Source organism: Arachis stenosperma, chromosome 10, assembly GCF_014773155.1.
Source record: "Arachis stenosperma cultivar V10309 chromosome 10, arast.V10309.gnm1.PFL2, whole genome shotgun sequence".
NCBI lineage: Eukaryota > Viridiplantae > Streptophyta > Magnoliopsida > Fabales > Fabaceae > Arachis > Arachis stenosperma.
In genome coordinates, this window is record NC_080386.1 from 129,219,749 (window position 1) to 129,231,725 (window position 11,977).

Below are 11,977 nucleotides of genomic sequence, written 5' to 3' on the forward strand. Positions count from 1 at the left end.
CATCTAGCTTGCACTGTGGTCCTTAAAAATAAATTGCTGCATATTTTTTTTTTATCACTTTGTTGAAAGGAATTTGGTACATGTGAAACAGCGTTCGTAGACACGGAAGGTAGGATAATGTAACGTATCTATAAGGATTGATACGCAACCTTTCGTTATTTCGAGGTCACTTAATATTCACCAACAGTCCAACACAACGTCTGGAGTTTCCGACAACTGCTTGCACCAAAATAATATTGATTCTATTGAGGAAATGTACTTTTATTCCCTTTACGATGGCCTTCACAAAGTTCCCTTTAGAAGGAGAACTTTAAGTGTTTCCCCTGAAGTTTGAAAATATTATAAATGACAGGAGCAAGTTTTATATCGCATGGAAATTACAATATTGGACAATCTAGTTAACAAGGAAATCAAAAGAAATCATCTGAATATATCGAAGAAAATTGAAAATGTAGTAAAATAAAAAGAGAAACGAGTCCTTGATATGGAAGGTGAAAATGGTGAAATAGAGAAGAGGAAGATGAAGTCATGAAACTAAACCCTCAGAAAGAGAAGGGACTTGGTTTATATTAAGGAGGTCCACTAATTGACTTGGTTTACAAGAAAGGTTCCTTGCGTTGCTTTTCTTGCCCTTCTCTTAGCTTAGCATTGATAAATCATGACCCAGAGCTAGGAATAAAGATGGCAAGAATTCTCGAGACGCCAAGATCTATAATGAGAAATACTGGTTCTTCTAATAAACTAGGCAACTGCAACGGGAGGACAAGAGGCAAGCTTGGTAACAGATTATGTACTAACTACTAAAGGTAATAACATTAGAAATAAGTGAAGCAAGGACACCCGATTCGCCGAGGGCAACAATATTTTGTTTTGGCGGTGCGAAGAGTTTTCGAAGCAGCCGCAAGAGACAAACAGAAGGAATCATGACAAGTCACAAACCAATGTAAGGGATAACAAAAGTAAGATCCGAAATGGCCCAATCCAGAGTATTGCCAGAGTCGGATGTATGTTTCAAAAAAGAGGAAGGCTCTTAGATACTCGATTTTTATTTATGGTTTATCTGTCATAAAAAAGTAACTTCACTTTAACTTTTGTGTCATAAATAATAAATAAAAACTCAAAGCATCTCTCTATTCTCTATAAGGAGAAACTAACTTTAGTCCCTGTTATAGTCCCACTTAATTAATTAATTAAAATATTTAAAATTAATATAATTAATTTTTTTCAATAATATAATTTAAATTTATAAATTTAAAGATAATTCACTATTAAAAGATATTAATATTAAATAAATTCATATATAACAATAATACACAATATATAATTCGGGATTACAATAATTTGTAAAATTACTTAATATAAAGAAAAACATAATTAAACTCTATAGTTGACGACAAGCATTGTGAAATTGCCATATGTGTTCAATCAAGTCATCTTTCAATTGTCTATGCTGCTGCCTATTTCGAAGTTGGACATTTCTTTGGAGAAATTGATGGTATGGTGCAAAATCTTCTTCTCCCAGTTGATGTTATGATAAGCCATTTTCGACATCATCGTACTCTAAGTCTTTAGCAAAATTTCCTACAAAAGTGTCTCTTTCATCCTCAACAATCATATTATGCAATATAATACAAGCTCTCATTATGTTGGCAAGCTTCTTCTTTTCCCAAAAGCGAGTTGGACCACGTATAATTGCAAAGTGTGCTTGCAACACTCCGAATGCTCACTCCACATATTTTCTTTACCCTTCTTGGTATTGTGTAAATAACTTGCGTTTCTCTCCTTGTGGCTTTGAGATTGATTTGACAAATGTGGCCTATTCAAGATAAATACCATCTGTTAAATAGTATCACATAGTATAATTATTATCATTAATAGTATAATTTACCTTCGAAACACAGTCATTTAGAATATCATCGAACACTGGAGAACGATCTAACACGTTGATATCGTTATTTGAACCAGAAACTCCAAAGAATACATGCCATATCCAAAGGTCTAAAGATGCTACAACCTCAAGTACTATGGTTGCAACCCCACGATAACCACTCATGTACATACCTTTCCACGCATTTGGACAATTTTTTCATTGCCAATGCATGCAGTCAATGCTACCCAACATGCCAGGAAAGCCACGACCCTCTGCCATTTATAGTAGTCATTTGGATTTGGTTTTCGCAAGTATTCATCCTCGAACACCGAAATGACACATTCAACAAATTTTTCCAAGCATTCAATTGTAGTGTTCTCGCCTATGCGCACATAATCATCAACAGCATCAGCGGCTACGCCATATGCTAACATCCGTATCGCAGCGGTACATTTTTCGAGTGGTGACAAGCCTCTTCTTCCAGTTGCATCAACCCTCTGTTGGAAATACGGATACACGTTTAAGAGCATGTCTACTATCCGAAGGAACACATGTCTTCTCATTCGAAATCTCCGTCGAAAAATGTCAGCATTATACATCGGTTCATCTGCAAAGTAATATTGGAAAAGACGATCATGTCCTGCTTCTCGATTTCTGTTGATCCATCTACGAGGAGTTGGGATAGAGCTTCTATCGATATCTTCTTCTTCTGAATCTTCGAGTAAACACTCATCGATCCAATTATCTATGAGTGTGTTATCTTGCCGTCTTCTTTTGCCATACAAAGCCTCATTAAACATATCATCAAAATTTCTAGCCATATCTAGAAATGTAATTTTTAGTTCTCTTTCGAGGTGAGAAACAAGAGTTGAAGTGGAATTGCAGAGTCATTGATAGTTGATATTTATAAGTGTGTCTGCAATAAGTACCTACTCCTCAACGACTAGTTTTACAACGGCTACTTAACGGCTAGTTTTGCAATGGTTGGTTTTGCAATGGCTCGTTTCACAATGGCTACTTAACGGCTAGTTTTGCAACGGTTAGTTTTGCAACGGCTAGTTTTGTAACGGCTAGTTTTGCAATGGATAGTTTTGAATGGCTAGTTTTGCAACGGTCACTTTTATGAACAATAACGGCACAATAATATAGACTAATTTAAAAAATTACATCAGAAATAAATAAAACAAACTTCATCACATACCAGTAATACGCAATAAAAATAAGAACATACTACATAACTCTACGAATACAAGGAACCATTAAGTAAACCAGTTGGCGATTATTTTCTCACATGCAATTTCATGAAGAGCTCATAGTTTTTTCACTCATTGTAGACGTGTCAGCATTAAGTATTTGCATATCCATTTCCCTTTCCCTTTCCTTGGCCATCCTTTCCAATCTCCTTCCTTTTGCATTTATCTCCATTTCTTTAATATACCTCTGAGTTTATAATTCTTGTTCTTTTATTGCCGCTTGAGCTTGTAATTCTTGTTCTTTCATTGCCGCGTGAATTTGTAACTCCTTCTCTTTGATTGCCATAATCTTTGCTCTATGTTTCCTCTCTTTTTCTCTTTCTCTTTCCTTATCCATTAGTTCCTTTTCTCTAACATTCTTAATATCTTCCATGAGAGATAATTTTTTAACAACCGATAATTTCTTTTCGCTAAAATCTTCAGATATTTGTACTTTTTTCTTACCTTTTCGCTTGCTCTTCTTTGATCCTTGTGGGCAAACGGGAGAGTCCACACCAGGTTCGTCAGCCAATGGTGTTTTTGGATTTGATGAGGATGAGTATACTCCAGTTGCACTAACCTTGGTTCTCTTTGAGCCGCCACTCTGTGTAGGTAGTTGGCTTCTCCATTTTTGCTCCAACCTAAGCATGTTCCAATGCCTCTCAAAAGTGAATTTTTTACCATAATTTGTGGAATAAAGTTTATAAGCCAACTCCTTTATATCATCAGCGTTCGAACCACTCTTTATGTTTCGACTAGCTTGATCGTAGCAACCAGCAAATTGTGCAACAGCCTTGTTGATCTTATATCATCGTTTCTTACATGCAACTATCCCCTTGTCATGTCGAAGCAAAATTCTACACAGTAGCTATGAATTTAACTCCAAAATATTTTTTCCTTTTGATCGGTACCAACTATAGGGTCAGTTAAAACATTTAACCATGCCCTGATCAACATCTCATCCTCTTTCTAATGCCAGTGTTGAATACTATCTTGCTTCTGATCTTCAATATCATCATCATTGAGGTCGATAACATCTAATCCACGAGAATTGGCAAAATCTGAATATTACGAATTTGGACTAGATTGTATAGGAGTCTGAGAGGATGGGTTAGAAGAGCCACCAACACCAGATGAGTTATGTATTGATGCACTGAATTGAGTTGGAAACGGAAAGGAAGTTGGAGTAAAATTTTCGATAGAGGGGTTAAATATGGATGAAAATGAAAAATGTGGTGTTTGTGAATTTTAATTTTGCGGTTGGAATATAGGAAATTGATTATTATAAGGAGTTTGAAAATTGAAATTAGAAAGATTTTGTGGATTTGGATTTTGAAATGTATTCGGTAGTGTGAAGTTTTGATTTAGAACTTGAGAGTTTGTGGTTTGAGATTGTTGGGTATTTGGAATTTGAGAAAAAATTTTGTAAATAATTGAAGAAAGAGTTGAGTTGGTTTGGATCCATTTTTCCGAACAAAAAATAATATTAGTATAACTTTGATTTTGTAAACTTGGAAGAAGATGAAGAAGAGTAGTAGAAAGTGTGAGAATAGAAGTATATCTAAGTGGTATATATAGAGTAATAAAATATTAATTTATTAATAATAACGGTAATATAGTAACGACTAGTTTTCAACGGCTAATTTTGTAACGACTAGTTTTACAATGGCTAATTTAATATAATAATATCAATAATATTCAACATTAATTATGACATAAATAATTAATATAAATAATTAATTAAATAAAAATTTAATTATTTAATCTAATTAATTATTTTAATTATTAATAAATTAATTACGATTTAATTATTATTTAAATAATTAATATAAATTATTAATTAAATAAAAATATAATTATTTAATATAATTAATTATTATAATTATTGTTAAATTAATTATTATTTAATTATTTAATATAATTATTTATTTAAATAATAACTTACCATTTAACAAGTTATTATTGGCCATTTCAAAGTTCTCATTCAGAGGGCCTGGTTTCCCTTAAAAATCGTGTGGGACGTTCTCCTTTTTTTCTCCAACAGTTGGGACCTCTCTCTCAAAAAAAAGTGAAATTAGCACTCATGTATTGGAGTTGCTCTTAGATGAAAAGCTGCTTTGGGTCTCATTCCAATTGTTTTTCATAACTAAGAAAACAAAAGGCTATATAAGTATAACATTTTAGATTATGAACACCTTTTGGCCTTTATTTTGGCGCCTCAAAGTAGCCTTTAATGCTTCTTTGTGACAAGCCTCCAACGCTTCTTTGTGACAAGCCAAAGGGAAGTTCAAGATGAAATTGCAACATAACCTCCTCATATTTTAACAAGAATAACTTGAATTATAAAGTTTTAAATGAGATGATTTTAGTGTTATTAGAAAGTAGATTTTTAAAACTTTTCAACTATAGGTACAATCCTTTTTAATTAAAAAATGGATAAATTTATATGCTTATTACAATAGCTAACGCCTTAGACTAAGATAAAAAAATGAATTAAAGAATTAAGTGATGAGTATGTTTTCTAGACTAGTGGTATTTTTCTTTATTTGAAAAAACTTTTTACATTGACTCCAAAACTAAAAACGGCCTTAATCGAGGTGAAAAGTTCAGAGAACCTTAAATCAATACATTTATGAAATTACAAAGTGAAGTTAAATAGTACATGCCAAGTATCTAAACACTCTTTTCACTGCAAGCAAGTGCTCTTGACATGGTTGAGACATGAACCGACGTAGCTTATTCATCGAAAAGCTAATATCAGGTCGTAAAATGGTTGCATACTGCAACCCCCCTAATGGAGTGAGATGGGGTTGGATTTTCAAAGGGGGTGCCAGCATTCGGTTCCCTCCTTCTCCGTTCTTCCTTTTCTTTTCCTATATGCACGTGTTGTATTTAGATTTTAGAAAGTGAATGGCAGTTAGGATAAAAGGGTTAGGGTTAAGACACTCATTACTTAATTAATAAATCCTAGCTTCACGAGTTTTATAGTGTGTGTAAAATAATAACATATATTAACATTAATATATAAGAAGAATCACATCACTGATCATTCTGTGCATCGCACCAATTTTACCCTAGTTGATGATAATTACTAAACAACTATACATTGATTGCAAGTTGTTTAAGGTGAATCCAAGGTGATTTTCGTGTACTCCTCACCTCATTAAGTCCGTGTTTAGTTTTGGAGTCCATACAAAAAATATTTTTCAAGTAAAGAAAAATACCGTAAGTCTAGAAAGCACACTCATTACAATGAGATGGTGTGTAATGCAACAAGTATTACGGAATTGAAAGAGGTCGAAGAAGAGCCTAACCCGAAAGCGAAGAGATTTTATCATCTGTTAAAAGTTGCTGCGAAATTTTTGTACATCCAAGAAGTGATCTCAAAGTCAGCATTTATATCTTCTTGAGACAAATTTAAAGCTTGGCCAATATTTTTCTCATTTTGATTTGTATAACAGTATTACTTGGTCCATCATTATTTAAAATCAATTAATTCCACCTCTCCTAATAAATTTGTTACAGTATTATTTTTTTTATTTTTCACAAATGATGGTGGTTCGATATCTAGTGATCTGGGAGCGAAACCTATTCCTCTGTGCGAGTACCAATTTTCTAGAAGTGCATCAAAGCGTCTCCGATTAGACAAGTTTCGACAATGAAAATCAAATGAATTTGTAAAATGTTAAATAATATTTAAAAATCAAAGTTTTCAATAAATAAAGACATGGTAAATGAAAAGACTTATGCCAAAATCAAAAGGAAACAATAAAAAGTGCCTTTAATTAAATCAAAGAACTTCAAAGTAAGTCAAAGAATGCTAGAAAATAAACTAAACAGAGAAAATAAAGAATATAAATAACACTTAGCGAATAAGATTAAATGAAATTGTTTTACAAACAGAATTGAATTTAAAAGAAAGAAGAAGGAGGTGGAAGGAACCCTACAGAAAAAGTAAACTCAATCGCAAACTCAGGGATTCGCTGGGATGTGAGAGTGCTATAGTGTTTTTCTGAGTAAAAGTTCCAACCCTTATTCCCTAACACTTCACAGTATTTATAGACTATCCTACATAACGGTTAACTTGATTACAATTAAATGAAGAATTACAAATTTAAAATACAATCACTCGTGGTAACCGTTCCCACTATGTGATTGTAGGTATTTCCAATATTTTCTTCGTGTGATAAAAGCCACGAACTTCCCCGCTTCCACCAATACTCTAACGGTCCTTCGAAAAGTTTTATCTGATTTCTCGAATCGAGACTCCTGCTCGATTTAACTTATTCGATTAACAACATAATCGAGACCCAAACTAGTGCCGATTACTTTCAAATCCATCTCGTACATGTATCTTTTCAAAAAATTATATTTAACTCACTTCGAATCAACTTACTTGTATCAAAAATATTTTTTGATCAACCCACACACACACACATATTTATATTGTTAACGGTTACCGGGTGGTTCGGGTGGAGTTTGTGAACTGGGCGGTTCGGGTGGAGTTTGTGAACTGGGAACGCTTCGATCACGGTCGTGCTGGGATCCGGTCGGCCGGGTAGCCAAGCTCTCGCTGTGGGAGGAGGGGGTGTCACCTGCAAAGACACTCCGACGCTCTAGTCAGTTATTGTGCTGGTGAGAAATGGGTTAGGTGAAATGTGTGACGTACCTTGGGGGAGGGGTAGGACCCTCCCCTTATATACTGTGTCAGATGTGGGTCCCACAGGGGCAGACCCCGCCTTCTTCGAAGTTTCCTTGTACAGCTGTGGCGGCCAGCTGTCCCGGACGCGTGTTCGGGTCGGATATGAGCGCATCACCCGACCGTTCTGGTAGGGTGGTTAGTGGGTCGAGTCGGCCCAAGTTCCCTTTGGTCCAGGCCACAACAGTGCCCCCAATGTGCCAGCAATAGTCGCGTGGGCTGTTGGTGGCGTGTTATTTCTGACTCCATGTGTTCTCGTTAGGTCGGCCGCCTGTGAGAGGGGCGTGCCTTTTGTGCGCGTGTCTGTTTGTTGTTGGGGTGGTCACTTATCGCCTCGTTCTTCGCATCAAGCATTAAATGCTCATAATGGGTTTAAAATCCTTCGTGCAAAGACTAATATGCCCCTCGACTTTCGCACTCCTTTTGGTGGTGGTTTTAAAACAGTTTTGTGGTGCCTCTGGTATTCATTTGGCGTTCATCTCTTTGCTTCCAAACCTGCTATCCCACCTTCTTCTCCCTCAGCACTCCGTCGTCGTTGTTTTCCTTTCGGTCATTTGCTATCATTGCAGGTAATTGTGCATCTTTCTCATCCTCTTTCGTTGTTCTTTTGCTTCTGCCATTGCTTCCCTTTGTGCATGCCATTTGTTTAGCTTTAATTTGCATGATGGTTGATCTTAGGCCCTAAGTAGGTGTGTCAGGGGGGTTGCCATTCTAGGGTAGATTTTGTTTGGGTCTTATCGTTTTTAATCGTGTTTAGTCTTAGTTGCGGAATAGACTGAGTGTAGCTTCTGTATTCACTCCGAGCAACCGACCTCTTAGACTGACTGGATGGTCCCCCCGTGTAGGTATGGCTCGCATCGCCTCCCGGGCTTCCCCTTCTCCCGCGGCATACGATCCCTATGCCTAGGTTGTTTCTGATCTAAGGGACTCCCCCAATCAGATGGGCGAGGAGGAGCTCACCGAGTTTCGCCAAAACGAGTATCTATGCGGAGGAACCGACGAGGAGTCCAACTACGACGTCTTCGTCCCGGCTCATCACGAATGCTTGTATGAGCTCAACTTCCACGCTCTCCGAGTTGCCGATTGGATTTGGTTCTATAAATTCATGTTTACTCAAGTGGGGGTTCGTATTCTGTTCTCCGCCTTCCAAATGGCGCTTCTGAGCCGGGTTTTCGTGGCACCGTCACAGCTGTATCCAAACAGTTGGGCTTCTATCTGTTGTTTCGAGATGGTTTGTGAATATCTCGAGCTGCCGATGTCCGTAGATGTTTTTCTTTTCTTTTTCAACTTTACAAACCCTTCGAAGGAAGGGAAACATAAGAAGGGGTTCATGTCCTTCCGGTCTGCCCAAGGTCGGAGGATTTTTAGTTTGTGTGAGGACACCTACCACGGGTTCAAAGATAAATATTTCAAGGTCCGCCCCGTCAAAGGTCGTCATCCTTTTTGGCTGTCGTTAGAGGGGGCACGCCTCATCCCGACCTATTGGAGCTTCGGGGCGGGGTCCAATGCCTTCATTAAAGTATCCTACAAGGGTATGTCTGCGGTGGATAGGAAGATTGCCGATGTGTTACTGGCAATCTTTGGGAGGAATCATGTGAATCCTCACCTCCTCATGGGTGACCAGGAAGTCGGTCGGAACTATATTTGTGAGAAGTCTTAACTTGCTTTGCCTTTAGTTTCTTGCTTTTCCTCATATTTTATCACGACTAAAGAATTTTCTTTTCTTGTTACAGTGGGAATGTATGCCGAGATAACGGGTCTCCCTAACTTGTTCCAAACCATTTTATGTGCAAGTGACGATGAGGCGGCCAATGAGAAGTCGACTGCTGCCTCGGAGGACAAGAACAAGGCCACTTCCGAGCAAGGGGCGGTGGCCGATGAGACCGGTACTTCGGCTCAGGGTGCCTTGGCTCAAAGTGACAAGGAAGTGCGCGTTTCCCCCTTTTGTGAAGTGGTCGATACTGGGGGTTCGCCGTCCAACCCTGCAGCCGACGATGAGGTGGAGGAGGTGCCCGCCTCAAAAGGAGGAGGACGTCCAGTATTCCCGAGGGGGTTCTCACTGTGATGGAGAAAAATTTTGACGCCGGGAATTTTATAGATTCTCAATTGATTCCCGGCACTGAGGAGCACTTCCACGAGTCATCTCTTGCCGGGCAAGCGAGGTGGATGTATCGTACCCTCTTGCGCGGCGCAGTGATAGCTCGGAAGGCCGAGTTTGAGTTGTCCAGGATGGAATCTCTCCGCAGGAGGTTGGAGTCTGCTAGGAAGGCCAATAATGAACTTAAGCGCGAAGTTGAAACTCTTCGGGAACAACTGACCTAATCCAATGAGAAGCTCGATGCTGCCAAGAAGAAAGCTTCCACTGCCAAGAAGAAAGCCTCTACCGCCGAGAAAAAATTAGAAGAATCGGATGCCACGGTTTCCCGGCTTGTCGAGCGGGAAATGACTTTAGAGAGTCAGGTTGGCGTGGCTCAAGGGCGGGTGTCCGTGTTGGAGAAAGAGAAAGAGGCTGTCGAAAATGAGCTTGCAGGGTTGAAGACGAAGTATAAAGATGTCATTAAGCAGGGGAAGGGCGCGATCCTGGCGACCAAGGAAGCCCTTAAAGCTCAGGTTAAAATTGTCGCTCCTGATTTCGACACATCGGCAATCGGCGTCTTCAAGGTGATCAAGGACGGCAAGATTGTTGACGTTCCTAAGAAATGATTTCTCTTGTTCTGTATGAAACTTTTGGTTAGCCGTCATGTTTTGGCTTTTGTGAACAGTTGGTTTCTTTGATCGTTTGCCCGTTTTATCATAGTTAATACTTTTTTATTTGCTTGGTTGTGTTGTTGTTTATATTCACCGTTATTGGTTTGTAGTTGCCGTTCGTTCTACCATATTGATGATATTCCGGCTGAGCCAACTGAGCCAGGTCGTGGCTTTTCAGTGTAGCCGTTTGCTATTGTGGTAGTTGATGGGCTCCCGGGGTGATCAGTCCCGGGGCCGTGTATCGTTGTTGCGTGGAATTCGTTTGCGCAATGGGTTGTCCAGGAAAGGTGAACAAAACAAAAGAAACAAAACTTTGCACAAGTATATCTTAGTCGATAATTGCACGAAAGGTCTATAGACCATAGCAAAAAGTACAATTCCATGAATTAAATACTTAGCTCGATTGGTCGGCATGTCGCCTCATGTGCTAGGAGTAAAATCTTCTCAAGTTACTTGTGTTCCACGTTCTTGGAACTTCTTTGCCATCCAGCCTTTCCAACTTGAAAGTGCCTTTGTCCATCGCTTCTTTAACTTTGTAGGGACCTTCCCAATTTGCCGCCAGCTTGCCCTCCCCCGGGATCGGTAAGCCGATGTCGTTGCGCTTCAGGACGAGGTCGTTTGGCCCAAACTCTCTTTTGAGCACTTTGGTGTTGTAGCGTAGGGCCATTCTTTGCTTCAGCGCTGTTTCCGTCAAGTGGGCCATTTCTCTGGCTTCATCTATCAGGTCCTTCTCCATGGCTTCCCCTACTCCCTTCAAAAGTAGTCGTGGGCTTGGTTCCCCGATTTCCACAGGTATTACCGCATCTAGCCCGTATGTTAGTCGGAAGGGGGTCTCCCCGGTGGATGATTGCTCGATTGTACGGTAAGACCAGAGGACCGAGGCGAGCTCGTCGGCCCAAGCACCTTTTTTATTATCGAGCTGCTTCTTAGGCCCTAACAGGATGATCTTGTTTACGGACTCAACCTGTCCGTTTGTTTGGGGGTGTTCCACCGAGGAAAACTTCTGTCTTATGCCCAGGCCGGTGAGGAACTCCGTGAACTTCCTGTCGGTAAATTATGTCCCGTTATCCGAGATGACGATTTCTGGGATGCCGAACCGTGTTATCACTTGCCTCCACATGAACTTCCTGCAATTGGATGAGGATATGCTGCCCAGTGGCTCGGCCTCTATCCATTTGGTGTAGTAGTCAATGACGACTATGAGGTACTTGACTTGTCCAGGACCAATCGGGAAGGGCCCCAAGAGGTCGACTCCCCACTGTGAGAATGGCCGGGAAGACGTTAACAAGTTTAGCTCGGAGGCCGGTGCCTGTGGAAATTGACGTTCTCTTGACACTTGACGCACTTTCTAACAAATTCTTTGGAGTCTGCCATCATTGATGGCCAATAGTATCCAGCACGGATTAATTTTCTTGCTAGGGCCTTACC

General features: G+C 39.4%; 1 protein-coding gene across 1 annotated transcript; it reads right to left on the reverse strand.

Annotated features, from left to right (window-relative positions):
* Positions 1-3,316: 3,316 nt before the first annotated feature.
* On the reverse strand, positions 3,317-8,443 carry LOC130957717 (glutathione S-transferase T2-like). Its single transcript, XM_057884561.1, has 2 exons — positions 8,309-8,443; positions 3,317-3,904 (listed from the first exon to the last, which is right to left on the reverse strand). The coding sequence occupies exons 1-2, from the start codon at positions 8,441-8,443 to the stop codon at positions 3,317-3,319; spliced, it is 723 nt and encodes a 240-aa protein (XP_057740544.1).
* Between the last annotated feature and the right edge of the window lie 3,534 nt (positions 8,444-11,977).

What these genes read in the sequence shown, in the direction of transcription:
- LOC130957717 (XM_057884561.1), bottom strand. Translation starts at nt 8,443, where the DNA reads ATGGCATGCACAAAGGGAAGCAATGGCAGAAGCAAAAGAACAACGAAA. An exon ending in GAGTGCTGAGGGAGAAGAAG is followed by an intron (nt 3,905 to 8,308) that starts GTGGGATAGCAG and finishes CGATGATATAAG; the next exon opens with ATCAACAAGGCTGTTGCACA.